The 20,376-nt window shown below is 35.8% G+C and overlaps 1 protein-coding gene across 1 annotated transcript; it reads left to right on the top strand.

The window, feature by feature from the left end:
• The first annotated feature begins 356 nt into the window (after positions 1-356).
• LOC108198025 (uncharacterized) lies at positions 357-3,758 on the top strand. Its single transcript, XM_017365805.2, has 2 exons — positions 357-2,709; positions 2,857-3,758. The coding sequence occupies exons 1-2, from the start codon at positions 357-359 to the stop codon at positions 3,756-3,758; spliced, it is 3,255 nt and encodes a 1,084-aa protein (XP_017221294.2).
• Positions 3,759-20,376: the final 16,618 nt, after the last annotated feature.

Genomic DNA, 20,376 nt, shown 5'->3' on the forward strand with positions numbered 1-20,376 from the left:
TTCACATGTATCCTCGATTTACAACTTTTTTTCCAAGATTTGAAACCGTTAAACATTTTCTATATTAAAAAAAAAAACTTGAACTATTTCTTTTCTATTTAAAAACTAAACTGAAAATTGAAATTTGCAAACTTCTCTTTCAAACTAGTAAGTTTTCATTAACTCACCCTAACACCTGGATTCATAAACAAAACATTTGATAAACTTTCAACGTTCGATTGTTTACCATTATTGAAAGATTTCCTTGTGATAAATATATTATTGACCTTTTAAACCTGTGATATAACCTGGCTACAAACCATGTTGAATTGTGAATTATATTGCTAATATTTTATAACCACTTTTGTAGAAACAAGATGGATCAACAGCCAAATGAAACCCCACCAGAACAAAACCAAGAAACACCAGAAGGTCCACCTCCCAGATTTGAAAATTTTAATCCCCAAATGATGCAAATGTTCTTTAACTTTCTACAGCAACAAGCCCGAAACAATCCCAACAACCCCAACCAAGGATCAACTAGCCAACCACCTAAACCAACAGTAACTTTCAAAGCTTTTCAAGCAGTACGCCCTCCTGAGTTCAAAGGAACCACTGATCCTATTGTAGCAAGAACCTGGTTAAAAGAAATTGAGAAAGCTTTCGAAATAGTGGGTATGGAAGATGAAAAGAAAACGTTGTTTGCGACTTATATGCTCAAAAGGGAAGCTAATTTTTGGTGGGAAGCAAGAAGGGGGCTAGAGGGTACTGGTATTGTAACCTGGGATAGGTTTACTAAACTATTCCTAGAAAAGTACTACCCTAAATATCTCAAAAATCAAATGGAGCTACAGTTTCTAGAGCTTAAACAGGGGAATTTATCTGTGGCTGAATACGAGACCAAATTTTCGGAACTATCAAGGTTTGTGCCACATCATGTTGATACAGATGAGAAGAGAGCTCTTCGCTTCCAACAGGGACTGAAGCCTTGGATTCAGAATAGGGTAGCTGTCTTTGAACTTACTAATTATGCGACTCTGGTACAGAAAGCTGCTATTGTGGAAAAAGGGAGCGAACTCTATAACCGGGAAAGAAATGATAACAAGCGTAAAATTCCTCAGTTTGAACGAAGCCAAGGGAAGAAGCTGTGGAATCAAAAAGTTAAGAAGCCTTTTCTTAATAAAGAATTTCGGAAGGAAGGGAATCTTCGGGCAGGTAACCGAGATGGCAGCGAAGGGAGTCAGAGGACTAAGCCACCACAGTCTGCACACTTTCTTCAGGAGAAACCGCCACAACCTGAGTGCAAAACCTGTGGGAAGAGACATCCAGCACCGTGTTATCAAGAGTCTATTACTTGCTATCTTTGTGGACAGAAAGGTCACATCGCATCTCGATGCAAGGAGAAAGTTATTACTTGCTATAAGTGTGGAAAGAAGGGTCATATGGCTAAAGATTGTCACTCTGCGCAAAAGGAGAGTAATGTTCCAAGGCTACCAGCACCACCAGGAGGCAGCAAACCAACTGCGCGTACTTTCAACATGACCCTGAAGGATGCTATAGTTGACAATGATGTTATCTCAGGTACGCTTACAGTAAATTCTCAAGATGCGTGTGTATTGATTGATTCGGGTGCTACCAAATCATTTATTTCTGTAAGATTCATGCAAAAGTTGGGAATTGATTCGATACCATTAGCGGAACCTATGAATATAGAGATAGCGAATCAAGATACCATTCCTGTGGATCGAGTGTGTCCTAGTTGTGAAGTAATGATTCAGAAACAACTCTTTGATGTAGATTTAATTCCTTTTAAGTTAGGAGAGTTTGATGTGATTCTGGGGATGGATTGGTTAACCCGCTATGATGCTCAGATTAATTGTAGGCTAAAACGCGTGAGTCTAAAAGGTGATAGTGGGGAGAGAATAATGTTAAGAGGGCAGAAGCAGGCTAGGAAGTTTTTAACGATGGTTCAGGCCAAGAAATTGCTTCATCAAGGAAGTCAGGCCTATTTGGCTTACGTGATCGACACAAAAAAACAGACTCCTAAAATTGAAGAGATTCCAATAGTGAACGAGTATAAGGATGTTTTCCCTGACGAATTACCAGGATTACCACCGGATAGGGAAATTGAGTTTACAATAGATCTTGTACCTGGTACTGCACCTATATCAAAAGCTCCTTATAGGATGGCACCTGCCGAGATGAAAGAATTGGCAACACAATTGCAGGAACTGTTAGAGAAGGGAGTTATTCGACCAAGCGTATCTCCATGGGGAGCCCCAGTTTTATTCGTAAAGAAAAAGGATGGAAGCATGAGGTTGTGTATTGACTATAGGGAGTTGAACAAGGTGACCACTAAGAATAAGTACCCACTACCAAGGATCGATGATTTATTTGACCAATTAAAGGGAGCAGCTTATTTTTCTAAGATTGATTTAAGGTCAGGATACCATCAACTTAAGATTAAGCCTGAAGATGTGTCAAAGAGGGCTTTTAGAAGAAGGTATGGACATTATGAGTTTCTGGTAATGCCTTTTGGACTAACTAATGCACCTGCAGCTTTTATGGATCTTATGAATAGAGTGTTCAAGAAGTGTCTGGATAAGTTTGTGATAGTTTTTATTGATGATATTCTGATTTACTCTAAGACGCGAGAAGAGCATGCAGAGCATTTAAGAACAACTCTAGAAGTCTTGAGAAAAGAAAGGTTGTATGCGAAATTTTCGAAATGTGAGTTTTGGTTAGGGCAAGTGTAGTTCTTAGGACATGTAGTTTCAAAGGATGGTATCTCAGTAGACCCAACAAAGATCGAAGCAGTGACAAATTGGGAAAGGCCTAGGACTCCGACTGAAGTTAGAAGTTTCCTTGGATTGACAGGTTATTATCGAAGATTCGTACAAGATTTCGCAAAGATTGCAACTCCCTTAACACGATTAACCAGGAAGGAGGAAAATTATGAATGGACATCAAAGTGCGAAGAAAGTTTTCAAGAACTTAAGAAAAGACTTACTACAACTCCTATTTTGACGTTATCTGATGATAGTTGTAGCTTCGTCATCTATAGTGACGCGTCTCACAAAGGCCTAGGGTGTGTACTAATGCAGCACGGGAAGGTAATTGCTTACGCCTCTAGACAACTAAAAGAGTATGAATTGAGGTATCCTACCCATGATCTGGAGCTAGCAGCAATTGTGTTCGCGTTGAAGATTTGGCGACATTATTTATATGGAGAGAAGTGTGAGATATATACTGATCACAAGAGCTTGAAATATTTATTTACTCAAAAGAAACTGAATATGAGGCAGAGAAGGTGGCTCGAGTTGATCAAGGATTATGACTGTTCCATCAATTATCACCCTGGCAAAGCAAATGTAGTAGCGGATGCGCTAAGTCGAAAAGAAAGACTGAATTTGTTAACCAAACCTGTAGAATTGAGAAAGGACATAGAGAAGTTAGAGTTGGAAATTAAAGATTTGAGTTTGGAAGGAGAAAGAGTCTATGTGATGTTGGTACAACCGGAACTTCTAGAAAAGATCAAGAGGTGTCAAGAGAAGGTGATGGAAGAACAAAGGAATGGGTTGTCAGGAGAAGAGTATCTCTGCCCGAAAGACGAGAAGGGGATTAAGAGATTTGATAATCGGATATGGATTCCTAAGGTTGATGAATTGAAAGGTGAAATTTTAAGTGAAGCCCATGATTCAAGGTACTCTATACATCCAGGAAGTACAAAGATGTATCAGGATCTTAAGAAACACTACTGGTGGCCAAATATGAAATGAGAAATCGCAGAATGGGTAAGCAAATGCCTGACATGTCAGAGGGTGAAGGCAGAACACCAACGACCTAGTGGACTACTGCAGCCTTTGGAGATTCCGGAGTGGAAGTGGGAGCATATAACTATGGATTTTATCATAGGATTGCCACAAACCCGAGCAAAGCATGACGCCATATGGGTTATCATAGATCGACTTACGAAATCGGCTCATTTCCTACCAATCAGCGAGAAGTATACGATCGAAAAGTTGGTAGGAATGTATTTAAAAGAGATCGTGACTCGTCATGGTGTGCAGGTGTTGATTGTATCAGATAGAGATGCGAGATTTACCTCGAGATTCTGGCAAACTTTTCAGGAATGTTTGGGAACTAAGTTAAATTTAAGTACTGCTTATCATCCACAAACCGATGGGCAAAGTGAACGAACGATCCAAACAATTGAAGACATGTTAAGAGCCTGCTCGTTAGACTTTAAAGGAAGCTGGGATGATCATCTGCCTTTAGTGGAATTTGCTTATAATAATAGTTATCATTCAAGTATCAGAATGGCACCTTACGAGGCTTTGTATGGAAGAAAGTGTAGATCGCCTTTGTGTTGGGATGAAGTGGGCGAAAAGCGAATTTTAGTCCCTGAATTGATTGAGCAAACAAAGCAATCAGTAGAAACAATCAAGAAAAGGCTAGTAGCTGCTCAAGATAGACAAAGGAAGTACGCGGACTTGGGGAGAAGAGACATGAGTTTTGATGTTGGAGAGAAGGTACTGTTAAAGGTGTCACCATGGAAAGGTGTAGTGAGATTCGGAAAAAGAAACAAGCTAAGTCCCCGTTATATTGGGCCATTTGAGATATTAAAGAAATTTGGAACAGTTTCTTACCAACTAGCTCTACCCCCCGATTTGAAACACATTCATGATGTATTCCATGTGTCATTACTAAAGGCTTATAAGACCGACAGTCGACACATTCTGGATTATGAGCCCATAAAGGTACAACCCGACTTAACTTACGAAGAAAGGCCGGTTCGAATAGTAGATACCAAGCTGCAGGAGTTAAGGACGAAGAAAGTAAAGTTGGTAAAAGTGTTATGGCAAAATAGAGCTATAGAAGAGGCGACTTGGGAACTAGAAGATGAAATGCGAAAGAATCATCCCTCTTTGTTTAACGACCAACTATGATTCCGAGGACGGAATCCTTTAAGGGAGGGAGACTGTAATAACCGTAAATTTTAGGTACGTGCTCTATACGGTTAGTTGATGATTAATATAGTTGTGCTTTACTATTAATAAATAATATATCAACCATTTATTATCATTGCAAATAATAATTCAGGAAAGGGTGAAAAGAAGAGGAAAAGTATAGTGAACTCGCACAAATTAGAGCCTTATAAAAGTATTTTATGTGGCCTTAATTGCAATTTTTATAAAGTTCTCTTATAAAAGGGGGTAGAGAGAGAGTAAAGTCATTTTATTACCAAAAATATAGCTGATAGAGAGAGACCTGGAGAAGGATTTACTGGTAGAAGCTAACTGTAAGAAGATAAGAATCAAGCCTTAAAACAAGGTAATTCTTTATCCTTATCTCCTTTATTAAGTCTTATTTAATGGTTGAGCTGAGCTTTCAATGCATTACAGTACTGGAATCTAGTAGGGCCCCAAACAGCTGTAAACTTTTGTTTTTATTTAATTAAATACTGTTCTGAGCCGTACATACCTGTGATTTGTATATTATTTGGTGATTTAAAGTTTTTCCCCAAATATTGTAAACTAGGGTTAGGGTTTATAAGTGAGATTTGGGGTTTTTGTTATTGGTGAACTATTTGTTGAAATTGATTTGGGGGATTTGTTGCCTGGTCTGAGTATTGATTTCGGAGGCTGATAATGGCCGGAATGGAGGACCGGAGAGCCGCCGTGACGAGCTCGTCGACGGTGGTCTCCGGCGGTCTGGGGAGAGGTGGGTTTGAACCCATCGTGGACGACGGTGAGGGGGTTTCGTCAGTCGGTTGGGGGCGGTTGGACGGCGGTCGTCGGTTGCTACGCCACCGCGACGTTTCAGCTCGCAATGGCGAGGAAGGAGCGAGCACGGGAGGGGGAAATGGTGTGCGATGTGTCGGTGAAAACGGAGCGAGGGAGGTCTGTTGGGGTTCGGGTGGAGAGAACGGTGGCAGGACCACCGTTGGTGGCTGCAATGGCGTGGTCGCCGGTCTGGCGAGAGTCGCCGTGGAGTCGCGACTCGAGAGAGAGAGAGGGAGAGAGACTGGTGGGTAGAGAGGTTCAGGGGAGGGAGTACGGCGGCGAAGCCGCCGTCGGTGGTGGTGGCAGGGAGGTGGGTGAGCAGGGGTAGTAGAGTAATTTGGCAGCTGAGGTTTAATTAGTGGGAGTATGCTTAATAGAGTTGATTGGATGGAAATTAGGATATAAATCATAATATTATATATATTAAATTAAAAGAATTAGTGGGGTTGAGAGACTTGGACTAAAATTAAAATTTAGAATTATATGACTAAGTTGTGAAATTTTGGGAGTTTAGGATTTATTGGGTCATTAATTAAATTGGTTTGGGTATTTAAGTTGAGGTTTAGAGGTTAATTAATAAATTGGATTATTATATTTTAACAATTGATAATAAGAGAAATACCTTGTCTATTTTATGAGGAAATGAGGGATTAGTTAATACTAATTAATACTAAAATAAAAGACTTAACAATTTATTTGAGTACCAAGGTGGATTTTGGGAATTTAGGATAATAATTGAGTTGGAGCGGGTATTTAAGAATAATAAGACGGTGAGATTTAAAGGATAATTGACAAAAAAGCAAATATTAATTGGTTAGTTAAGATAAATGGTGGCAGGGGTGTTAAGTCGTTATAATAGTTAATCGAGACTCTTTGTTTAATATTAAATACTAAATCGATTGTTTCTGTTTTATTAGAAAATTAACTGCTAGTAAGCAGTCACGTTTATTTATCTTATTGGACCAAGCTGGTAGCGGGAGTAATCAGGCAAGTCCATTTTATCCTGCTCTCTTGATGTGTCGGATTTATGTTGTTATTATTAATTCAGATATGTTCTACTCAATAATTTATTGTGTGTTTGAGATTCCGATTAATTACTCGCCGGTCGTTTACTTCGTGAAGATTGACTGGAAACGGAATATTAGAGTCTTGCTCGAGTTAAATATTCACATACTCGTTAACTAAGTCCACCTTTATTTCGGGTTGACTGCTACCCTTCGTAATATTTTAATATCGTTGTTACCTCCTTCCACGCTTGTATTCAGAGAAAATTATTTGTCCTCTCAATTTTATTCTCTACACCCTAGCATGAAGTAACGCCTTTGACTTAGATCTTGAATCCTCACTTCCGTTAGTAAACGGTCCATTGAAGACTTCTTTTATTCGTGGTTCTCGTCTACGACGGGTTATTCCGTACCAAGTCCTTGTCGATATTTCCTCTTCCACTCCTCCCAATTTATACCAAATCTTGAATAATTAATGATCTATACCTCTAATTAACAACCAATCTGTTGACTCACCATCTTCTTTCTGGACTCGTGTTTCCTTCTATTTGGATTATTTACTTTCTTCGGGTATAAATTTTTTTCCAAGTTGTATTAATGGGTGTATTTGTTCACATCCAAAAAAAAGAGTTGGAAATCTCTTTTGGTGCCGAGACATTTTCTAATGGTCTGGGGAAAGCTGCTGACAACTGGTCAACACGAATGAATTACATTCGTGGTAGTGGTGGAAATATAAATTCTCTTTGTGGGGTATGAATTTGAGGGTTGAAAATGATAACCCTTGTGCTAGCAAAGTGTGGAAATTGTGGGTGGCGCCATTCGACGGTTGCGATCAGACTGTGAGGGCGACACAGGATGGTTGTTACCAATTGGCGGTGATCGAGCCATGATGTAGAACCGTCAAGGATGGAGACTAGTATCATATATTCCTTAAACTTTAAAATGTTCATTCTTTAGGTGTGGTGCTATGCTACTTCTTTTCTTATGTGCTGCCATAGTAATGTGAACTTTTGATTTCTTGGCAAAATACCTTTTCATAGCATTGGACTTGCTGAGCTTATCAATTGCTCATACTTGCAATACTTTATTTCCTTTCAAACAGTGAAAACATAATATGGCGAGACTGAGAAGGACAATCAGAAACAGGGTAACGTCAAGGGCAAGGGCAAGGCGTGAAGTTCGGAGGAGACAAAGGGTGCGAAGGCTCATTTCCGTGACACCGATGTTTACTTCTATTATATTGATAATAGTTTGTAACCTTGGACTTATTATTGTAATCGTAATGTAGACTATTTGTAAGTGGATGTTAAACCCTGGAACTTGTGGGACAAGTTATATAATATATGCAGGTTGCTGAAGTTCTTGTGACGACCTAAATCTGTGTAATGCGGGTTTGGGGGCGTTACAACTTTATTACGAATCCATTCAATTTAAATTGATATTCTCTCGAGTACAATTTTCTGAAGGGATGTTATAATATTGAGTCACAGTTTATTTGTGAAAATGCATGTATAACCACATCTCAAATCCGGTTGCAAGTTTTAATTTTGAAGATGAATTTGATTATGGCTCTTACATATATATGTGCCATTATCCTTATAACTTTATTTTAGTTAAAATATTTAAAATTATCATATCATCCCATTATTTAAATACCAATAGGTCTATCGAATGTGGAATACTCGATCTGAGAAAAAATATGACATGCGAGCTAACTCATGTGCTATCATATTAGCATATGGTTTATAAAAAAAGTGATACTGTGTGTTTAACTCCAGCAACATGTTAGCACAGCCATATAACATGTTAGCACAGCCATATAAAAAGTGATACATGTTTAACTCCTGATTTCTTGGATTGCTGTGAGGCAATCTGATTTCTTGGAATTATATGACTAAGTTGTGAAATTTTGGGAGTTTAGGATTTATTGGGTCATTAATTAAATTGGTTTGGGTATTTAAGTTGAGGTTTAGAGGTTAATTAATAAATTGGATTATTATATTTTAACAATTGATAATAAGAGAAATACCTTGTCTATTTTATGAGGAAATGAGGGATTAGTTAATACTAATTAATACTAAAATAAAAGACTTAACAATTTATTTGAGTACCAAGGTGGATTTTGGGAATTTAGGATAATAATTGAGTTGGAGCGGGTATTTAAGAATAATAAGACGGTGAGATTTAAAGGATAATTGACAAAAAAGCAAATATTAATTGGTTAGTTAAGATAAATGGTGGCAGGGGTGTTAAGTCGTTATAATAGTTAATCGAGACTCTTTGTTTAATATTAAATACTAAATCGATTGTTTCTGTTTTATTAGAAAATTAACTGCTAGTAAGCAGTCACGTTTATTTATCTTATTGGACCAAGCTGGTAGCGGGAGTAATCAGGCAAGTCCATTTTATCCTGCTCTCTTGATGTGTCGGATTTATGTTGTTATTATTAATTCAGATATGTTCTACTCAATAATTTATTGTGTGTTTGAGATTCCGATTAATTACTCGCCGGTCGTTTACTTCGTGAAGATTGACTGGAAACGGAATATTAGAGTCTTGCTCGAGTTAAATATTCACATACTCGTTAACTAAGTCCACCTTTATTTCGGGTTGACTGCTACCCTTCGTAATATTTTAATATCGTTGTTACCTCCTTCCACGCTTGTATTCAGAGAAAATTATTTGTCCTCTCAATTTTATTCTCTACACCCTAGCATGAAGTAACGCCTTTGACTTAGATCTTGAATCCTCACTTCCGTTAGTAAACGGTCCATTGAAGACTTCTTTTATTCGTGGTTCTCGTCTACGACGGGTTATTCCGTACCAAGTCCTTGTCGATATTTCCTCTTCCACTCCTCCCAATTTATACCAAATCTTGAATAATTAATGATCTATACCTCTAATTAACAACCAATCTGTTGACTCACCATCTTCTTTCTGGACTCGTGTTTCCTTCTATTTGGATTATTTACTTTCTTCGGGTATAAATTTTTTTCCAAGTTGTATTAATGGGTGTATTTGTTCACATCCAAAAAAAAAGAGTTGGAAATCTCTTTTGGTGCCGAGACATTTTCTAATGGTCTGGGGAAAGCTGCTGACAACTGGTCAACACGAATGAATTACATTCGTGGTAGTGGTGGAAATATAAATTCTCTTTGTGGGGTATGAATTTGAGGGTTGAAAATGATAACCCTTGTGCTAGCAAAGTGTGGAAATTGTGGGTGGCGCCATTCGACGGTTGCGATCAGACTGTGAGGGCGACACAGGATGGTTGTTACCAATTGGCGGTGATCGAGCCATGATGTAGAACCGTCAAGGATGGAGACCAGTATCATATATTCCTTAAACTTTAAAATGTTCATTCTTTAGGTGTGGTGCTATGCTACTTCTTTTCTTATGTGCTGCCATAGTAATGTGAACTTTTGATTTCTTGGCAAAATACCTTTTCATAGCATTGGACTTGCTGAGCTTATCAATTGCTCATACTTGCAATACTTTATTTCCTTTCAAACAGTGAAAACATAATATGGCGAGACTGAGAAGGACAATCAGAAACAGGGTAACGTCAAGGGCAAGGGCAAGGCGTGAAGTTCGGAGGAGACAAAGGGTGCGAAGGCTCATTTCCGTGACACCGATGTTTACTTCTATTATATTGATAATAGTTTGTAACCTTGGACTTATTATTGTAATCGTAATGTAGACTATTTGTAAGTGGATGTTAAACCCTAGAACTTGTGGGACAAGTTATATAATATATGCAGGTTGCTGAAGTTCTTGTGACGACCTAAATCTGTGTAATGCGGGTTTGGGGGCGTTACAACTTTATTACGAATCCATTCAATTTAAATTGATATTCTCTCGAGTACAATTTTCTGAAGGGATGTTATAATATTGAGTCACAGTTTATTTGTGAAAATGCATGTATAACCACATCTCAAATCCGGTTGCAAGTTTTAATTTTGAAGATGAATTTGATTATGGCTCTTACATATATATGTGCCATTATCCTTATAACTTTATTTTAGTTAAAATATTTAAAATTATCATATCATCCCATTATTTAAATACCAATAGGTCTATCGAATGTGGAATACTCGATCTGAGAAAAAATATGACATGCGAGCTAACTCATGTGCTATCATATTAGCATATGGTTTATAAAAAAAGTGATACTGTGTGTTTAACTCCAGCAACATGTTAGCACAGCCATATAACATGTTAGCACAGCCATATAAAAAGTGATACATGTTTAACTCCTGATTTCTTGGATTGCTGTGAGGCAATCTGATTTCTTGGAATTATATGACTAAGTTGTGAAATTTTGGGAGTTTAGGATTTATTGGGTCATTAATTAAATTGGTTTGGGTATTTAAGTTGAGGTTTAGAGGTTAATTAATAAATTGGATTATTATATTTTAACAATTGATAATAAGAGAAATACCTTGTCTATTTTATGAGGAAATGAGGGATTAGTTAATACTAATTAATACTAAAATAAAAGACTTAACAATTTATTTGAGTACCAAGGTGGATTTTGGGAATTTAGGATAATAATTGAGTTGGAGCGGGTATTTAAGAATAATAAGACGGTGAGATTTAAAGGATAATTGACAAAAAAGCAAATATTAATTGGTTAGTTAAGATAAATGGTGGCAGGGGTGTTAAGTCGTTATAATAGTTAATCGAGACTCTTTGTTTAATATTAAATACTAAATCGATTGTTTCTGTTTTATTAGAAAATTAACTGCTAGTAAGCAGTCACGTTTATTTATCTTATTGGACCAAGCTGGTAGCGGGAGTAATCAGGCAAGTCCATTTTATCCTGCTCTCTTGATGTGTCGGATTTATGTTGTTATTATTAATTCAGATATGTTCTACTCAATAATTTATTGTGTGTTTGAGATTCCGATTAATTACTCGCCGGTCGTTTACTTCGTGAAGATTGACTGGAAACGGAATATTAGAGTCTTGCTCGAGTTAAATATTCACATACTCGTTAACTAAGTCCACCTTTATTTCGGGTTGACTGCTACCCTTCGTAATATTTTAATATCGTTGTTACCTCCTTCCACGCTTGTATTCAGAGAAAATTATTTGTCCTCTCAATTTTATTCTCTACACCCTAGCATGAAGTAACGCCTTTGACTTAGATCTTGAATCCTCACTTCCGTTAGTAAACGGTCCATTGAAGACTTCTTTTATTCGTGGTTCTCGTCTACGACGGGTTATTCCGTACCAAGTCCTTGTCGATATTTCCTCTTCCACTCCTCCCAATTTATACCAAATCTTGAATAATTAATGATCTATACCTCTAATTAACAACCAATCTGTTGACTCACCATCTTCTTTCTGGACTCGTGTTTCCTTCTATTTGGATTATTTACTTTCTTCGGGTATAAATTTTTTTCCAAGTTGTATTAATGGGTGTATTTGTTCACATCCAAAAAAAAAGAGTTGGAAATCTCTTTTGGTGCCGAGACATTTTCTAATGGTCTGGGGAAAGCTGCTGACAATTGGTCAACACGAATGAATTACATTCGTGGTAGTGGTGGAAATATAAATTCTCTTTGTGGGGTATGAATTTGAGGGTTGAAAATGATAACCCTTGTGCTAGCAAAGTGTGGAAATTGTGGGTGGCGCCATTCGACGGTTGCGATCAGACTGTGAGGGCGACACAGGATGGTTGTTACCAATTGGCGGTGATCGAGCCATGATGTAGAACCGTCAAGGATGGAGACCAGTATCATATATTCCTTAAACTTTAAAATGTTCATTCTTTAGGTGTGGTGCTATGCTACTTCTTTTCTTATGTGCTGCCATAGTAATGTGAACTTTTGATTTCTTGGCAAAATACCTTTTCATAGCATTGGACTTGCTGAGCTTATCAATTGCTCATACTTGCAATACTTTATTTCCTTTCAAACAGTGAAAACATAATATGGCGAGACTGAGAAGGACAATCAGAAACAGGGTAACGTCAAGGGCAAGGGCAAGGCGTGAAGTTCGGAGGAGACAAAGGGTGCGAAGGCTCATTTCCGTGACACCGATGTTTACTTCTATTATATTGATAATAGTTTGTAACCTTGGACTTATTATTGTAATCGTAATGTAGACTATTTGTAAGTGGATGTTAAACCCTGGAACTTGTGGGACAAGTTATATAATATATGCAGGTTGCTGAAGTTCTTGTGACGACCTAAATCTGTGTAATGCGGGTTTGGGGGCGTTACAACTTTATTACGAATCCATTCAATTTAAATTGATATTCTCTCGAGTACAATTTTCTGAAGGGATGTTATAATATTGAGTCACAGTTTATTTGTGAAAATGCATGTATAACCACATCTCAAATCCGGTTGCAAGTTTTAATTTTGAAGATGAATTTGATTATGGCTCTTACATATATATGTGCCATTATCCTTATAACTTTATTTTAGTTAAAATATTTAAAATTATCATATCATCCCATTATTTAAATACCAATAGGTCTATCGAATGTGGAATACTCGATCTGAGAAAAAATATGACATGCGAGCTAACTCATGTGCTATCATATTAGCATATGGTTTATAAAAAAAGTGATACTGTGTGTTTAACTCCAGCAACATGTTAGCACAGCCATATAACATGTTAGCACAGCCATATAAAAAGTGATACATGTTTAACTCCTGATTTCTTGGATTGCTGTGAGGCAATCTGATTTCTTGGAATTATATGACTAAGTTGTGAAATTTTGGGAGTTTAGGATTTATTGGGTCATTAATTAAATTGGTTTGGGTATTTAAGTTGAGGTTTAGAGGTTAATTAATAAATTGGATTATTATATTTTAACAATTGATAATAAGAGAAATACCTTGTCTATTTTATGAGGAAATGAGGGATTAGTTAATACTAATTAATACTAAAATAAAAGACTTAACAATTTATTTGAGTACCAAGGTGGATTTTGGGAATTTAGGATAATAATTGAGTTGGAGCGGGTATTTAAGAATAATAAGACGGTGAGATTTAAAGGATAATTGACAAAAAAGCAAATATTAATTGGTTAGTTAAGATAAATGGTGGCAGGGGTGTTAAGTCGTTATAATAGTTAATCGAGACTCTTTGTTTAATATTAAATACTAAATCGATTGTTTCTGTTTTATTAGAAAATTAACTGCTAGTAAGCAGTCACGTTTATTTATCTTATTGGACCAAGCTGGTAGCGGGAGTAATCAGGCAAGTCCATTTTATCCTGCTCTCTTGATGTGTCGGATTTATGTTGTTATTATTAATTCAGATATGTTCTACTCAATAATTTATTGTGTGTTTGAGATTCCGATTAATTACTCGCCGGTCGTTTACTTCGTGAAGATTGACTGGAAACGGAATATTAGAGTCTTGCTCGAGTTAAATATTCACATACTCGTTAACTAAGTCCACCTTTATTTCGGGTTGACTGCTACCCTTCGTAATATTTTAATATCGTTGTTACCTCCTTCCACGCTTGTATTCAGAGAAAATTATTTGTCCTCTCAATTTTATTCTCTACACCCTAGCATGAAGTAACGCCTTTGACTTAGATCTTGAATCCTCACTTCCGTTAGTAAACGGTCCATTGAAGACTTCTTTTATTCGTGGTTCTCGTCTACGACGGGTTATTCCGTACCAAGTCCTTGTCGATATTTCCTCTTCCACTCCTCCCAATTTATACCAAATCTTGAATAATTAATGATCTATACCTCTAATTAACAACCAATCTGTTGACTCACCATCTTCTTTCTGGACTCGTGTTTCCTTCTATTTGGATTATTTACGTTCTTCGGGTATAAATTTTTTTCCAAGTTGTATTAATGGGTGTATTTGTTCACATCCAAAAAAAAAAGAGTTGGAAATCTCTTTTGGTGCCGAGACATTTTCTAATGGTCTGGGGAAAGCTGCTGACAACTTGTCAACACGAATGAATTACATTCGTGGTAGTGGTGGAAATATAAATTTTCTTTGTGGGGTATGAATTTGAGGGTTGAAAATGATAACCCTTGTGCTAGCAAAGTGTGGAAATTGTGGGTGGCGCCATTCGACGGTTGCGATCAGACTGTGAGGGCGACACAGGATGGTTGTTACCAATTGGCGGTGATCGAGCCATGATGTAGAACCGTCAAGGATGGAGACCAGTATCATATATTCCTTAAACTTTAAAATGTTCATTCTTTAGGTGTGGTGCTATGCTACTTCTTTTCTTATGTGCTGCCATAGTAATGTGAACTTTTGATTTCTTGGCAAAATACCTTTTCATAGCATTGGACTTGCTGAGCTTATCAATTGCTCATACTTGCAATACTTTATTTCCTTTCAAACAGTGAAAACATAATATGGCGAGACTGAGAAGGACAATCAGAAACAGGGTAACGTCAAGGGCAAGGGCAAGGCGTGAAGTTCGGAGGAGACAAAGGGTGCGAAGGCTCATTTCCGTGACACCGATGTTTACTTCTATTATATTGATAATAGTTTGTAACCTTGGACTTATTATTGTAATCGTAATGTAGACTATTTGTAAGTGGATGTTAAACCCTGGAACTTGTGGGACAAGTTATATAATATATGCAGGTTGCTGAAGTTCTTGTGACGACCTAAATCTGTGTAATGCGGGTTTGGGGGCGTTACAACTTTATTACGAATCCATTCAATTTAAATTGATATTCTCTCGAGTACAATTTTCTGAAGGGATGTTATAATATTGACTCACAGTTTATTTGTGAAAATGCATGTATAACCACATCTCAAATCCGGTTGCAAGTTTTAATTTTGAAGATGAATTTGATTATGGCTCTTACATATATATGTGCCATTATCCTTATAACTTTATTTTAGTTAAAATATTTAAAATTATCATATCATCCCATTATTTAAATACCAATAGGTCTATCGAATGTGGAATACTCGATCTGAGAAAAAATATGACATGCGAGCTAACTCATGTGCTATCATATTAGCATATGGTTTATAAAAAAAGTGATACTGTGTGTTTAACTCCAGCAACATGTTAGCACAGCCATATAACATGTTAGCACAGCCATATAAAAAGTGATACATGTTTAACTCCTGATTTCTTGGATTGCTGTGAGGCAATCTGATTCCACCACAAACTTGCTCCAGCCTTTGTCCTGAATCAAACTAAGTGCCTCCTCGATTGCTAGAGCTTCAGCCATATAACCTGATATCAAGCCAGAAAGCCACTTTGTTTTTGCTTGAATGAGATCTCCTTTTTCGTCCTGAGCTAGCATCCCCAACCCATATACATTGCACTCAGAAAACTTCAGTACATGAGGAAGGATTAGTTACCAGCATTGTTTTCAAAATTGCATTGACACAAGATATGTTCCACTGAATCCTCCCCTAATCTTCACATCTAACATAACGGGCTTATAGAAATAGTTTCTGCCTTAACATTACCATCGCAGGCAGACATTTAAAGAGGGATCTCCACATAAAATTTAATAGCTTTGGCAGGGCTTTTATAATCCTCCAAGTCTTTAGCCATGTACTAGTTTGATACTCTCATCTCCACATGTTTTTTTGCTCCTGCAATAATCTGTATGCACCACGAACTGTGTAGTGACCCGATGCCTCTTTGCCCCAGTACACTACAAATTCGTTGTTATTAACACTCAAGAGAATACACTTTATGCACTGTTGATCGCGGATATTGAACATGTCATTAAAAATATCCTCATCCCATCCTCTGTATTCCATGGCCGTTAGAGCACTATATATCTTTTTGATTCTCCATACCCTAAGTATTTGAAGTCATGAATGTGTTACTATATCATCGAGTAGCCATGGTTCCCCAATAATATTCATTGAATTTCCCGAACCAAGTTTTCATTTCATTCCAGCAGAGATCACATGCTTTGCCTCCCATGCTACGCCAAATAAAACTGGGAATATTTCCAATTTGATCGAGCTTCCAGAAATTTACAATCCAGGAAGTATCGCGCCTTATATATACACTTTGCTTACCAGGCTATTTGGATTAGTGATGAATCGCCATCCCTGCTTTCCAAGCATAGCTATGTTGAAATCTCTGAAACTCATACCCCACTTGATTTGTATCGACTTAACGGGTCCCAACTCATCCAATGAATACTCCCCCCGTCGAGTTCTATCAAAATCTTGAGATGCTTCTTTCAAAGTTCTTTTGATTTCTAAAGGTAGGAGAAAAACACTCATCGCATAAGTAGGCAACGATCGTAGAATCATCAATATGCTTATATAAAGGAGAAGCTTGGGTGGCGCCTTTCAGAGCTCCGTTCTATTTTTCTAATTTTCTGGAATTTTTGGATGAGAAAATATCAAAAATAAAAATTACCTTCTTCAGTTTCGGATATATTGGAAGAAAATTTCAGAACTACCTTTTTCAAAATATCAAAATCAAATCAGAATTTGAAACTATCATCATATTTTTAGAAAAGATGTATATCAAAAATCAAAAGGACTTTTGAAAATCAAATCAGAATTTGAAATTATCATAATATTTTTGGAAAACGGTTTATATGAAAAACAAAAAATATTTTTGATTAACGGGTCTTTCCTCAAATCAACCCCTATAAATTTAGGTGAGACATCATAAAACTTAACACAATCTTTTTAACCTTATTTGTCTTCTCCATCTAATACAATACTGAGTTACACTATGCTAGATGCTTTGAATAGCGATGGAGATGATTGGTTAATAAGACCTTCTTTAGTTTTGGATATATTGAAAGAAAACTTCAGAACTACCTTTTTTAAAATATCAAAATCAAATCAAAATTTGAAACCATCATCATATTTTTAGAAAAGGTGTATATCAAAAACCAAAAAGATTTTTGGAAATCAAATCAGAATTTAAATTTATCATAAGTTTATATCAGACACAGAATATATTTTTGATTAACCGGTCTTTTCTCAAATCAACCCCTATAAATTGAGGTCAGACATCATAAAATTTAACACACACAATTTTTTTGAGCTTATTTGTTTTCTCCATCTAATACAATAATGAGTTACACTATGCTAGATGCTTGGAATAGCGATAGAGATGATTGGCTGATAAGAATAAAGTTTGTCGGAGGTGTCGACAAATCCAAACAGCGGACAACTATATAGTCTTGACATGATATTGATAGATTAAAAGGTCAATAAATTAATTGTTAGTGATATATTTTTGTTCGTTAGTCTTTTATAATATTTGTTTTGTTCATTGGACATGTTTGTTATTGTTAATTTTTATATAGTTATTTTGTGTATTGGAAATTATTATTCATGCAAAACTTTAACAATATATGTTTTAAGTGAAATTTGTTTATACATTGTTAAAAAGATAAAGGCTGTTTATAATATAAAATTTATTTTATTCAACAAATATTAATTTTGAATTTTTAATATAAAGGTTTGTATCAAAAACACAAAATATTTTTGATTAACCCGTCTTTTCTCAAATCAACCCCTATAAATTAAGGTCAGACATCATAAAATTTAACACACAATTTTTTTGAACTTATTTGTCTTCTCCATCTAATACAATAATGAGTTACACTATGCTAATAGCGATAGAGATGATTGGCTTGATAAGACCTTCTTTAGTTTCGGATATATTAGAAGAAAATTTTAGAACTACTTTTTTCAAAATATCAAAATCAAATCAGAATTTGAAATCATCATCATATTTTTAGAAAAGGTGTATATCAAAAACCAAAAGGATTTTTGAAAATCCAATCAGAATTTGAATTTATCATAATATTTTTGGAAAAGAATTTATATCAAAAACAGAAAATATTTTTGATTAACCTGTCTTTTCTCAAATCAACACGTATAAATTGAGGTTAGACATTATATAATATAACACACATATTTTTTTTGAGCTTATCTGTCTTCTCCATTTAATACAATAATGAGTTACACCATGCTAGATGCTTTGAATAGCGATAGATATGATTGGCTAATAAGAGCAAGAGTTTGTCGGATGTGGATGTCGACAAATCCAGACAGTGGAGAACAATATAGTGTTGATATGATATTGATAGATTAAAAGGTCAATAAATTAATTGTTAGTGATATATCTTTGTTCGTTAGTCTTTTATAATATTTATTTTGTTCATCGGACATGTTTGTTGCTGTTAATTTTAATATAATTATTTTGTATACAGGAAAATATAATTCATGCAATACTTTCACAATATATGTTTTAAGTGAAAGCTGTTTATACAGTGTTAATAAGATAAAAGTTGTTTATAATATAAAATTTATTTTATTCTACAAATATTTTTTTTTTTGAATTTTTAATATAATTTTTATGAACCGCGGCAAATTTATTTTACTCTACAAATATTAATTTTGAATCTTTAATATAATTTTTATAAGACCGTCGCAACGCGCGGGTTTCCAACTAGTTGACTTTGCTAACACTCTTTTACTTCCTTTTACGATAATTTTCCCGTCTCAACTTGAAGCTCTTTACTTCTTTTTTGTTACCATTCTCTAAATTTTTATAAAGCATATATTTATATATGTTTTTATATGATTTTATTCCCATAATTTTAGTATTTTGTAAATAATCGGGATATTACTAATTGATTTTAAGTGTTTAATGGCAGGAAAATAAATATTCCTAAAGTTGAATTAAATCAAGCTTATTTTGGCTTAAACAGATAGAAATTCGGATTTTAGGGATAACCCGCAAAGCAAATCTTGTTTGGGCCATAACTTCAGTTCCGGACGTCAGAATGGGTGTTTCAACAGCCCACGCTACAAGTCCCAAGTGGTCCAGATGTCAATATCCAACTGGAGCAGCCCAGAATCAGGCCTGAAAGTCAGCCTGCGAATTTCTTTTCAGAATCCAATTTATTTTAGGAAACCGGATTTGTTTTCCAAGGAGCCCATTAAAAACACTGTTATTATTAGGGTTTGTATTATTAGAGATATATCGGAGATTAATTTGTATTGAGAGAGAGAAAGAGAGAAACACTTGTAGAGGGAGATAAAGCAAAGGATTGAAGGGATTCATCCGGTGTTTTAAGGAGCTCTTAAAGTTGTATTCTTATATTCTTGAGTCTTGTACTCATGGTTTGGTTTACTCATACATATACAATTTCTTATTCAATTATGAGTAACTAATCCCCTAATCCGGGGATTGGGAAGTATTCGTTGGTTTAATAAGTTTGTCTGATAATGTTGTGATTTTTCTTGCTTTTGCTAATCTATCATTGAGTGCATAACACAACTAGAGGAGTCATGAACCTTTAATTGTATTCATAGGAGTTATAATGAATCGGGAGAGGATTTGTAATTCTAGTACATGATATGATGGACATAATTCAATTATTGAATCGGGATATTAATATGCGAGTTATGAAACTATAAATTCTTGGGTGTAAATAGTTTATGCCTTATATTTTGATTGATCATGGGAGTGGCGTTCAAGATATAGTTGTAGGCAATATATTGTATCTTGGGAGAGAACAATATAAGCATTAGAAGAATTGTTTTTAGCAAAGTGAGAGAACAAGATATCACATATATTAGACATTCATGAGAGACCAATTGAAGAACCCCTGTTCCTGGATTGTTTTCTCCATCGTCAAATCTTA

The sequence above is a fragment of the Daucus carota genome, chromosome 8 (genome assembly GCF_001625215.2).
Source record: "Daucus carota subsp. sativus chromosome 8, DH1 v3.0, whole genome shotgun sequence".
In the NCBI taxonomy this organism is placed as follows: Eukaryota; Viridiplantae; Streptophyta; class Magnoliopsida; order Apiales; family Apiaceae; genus Daucus; species Daucus carota.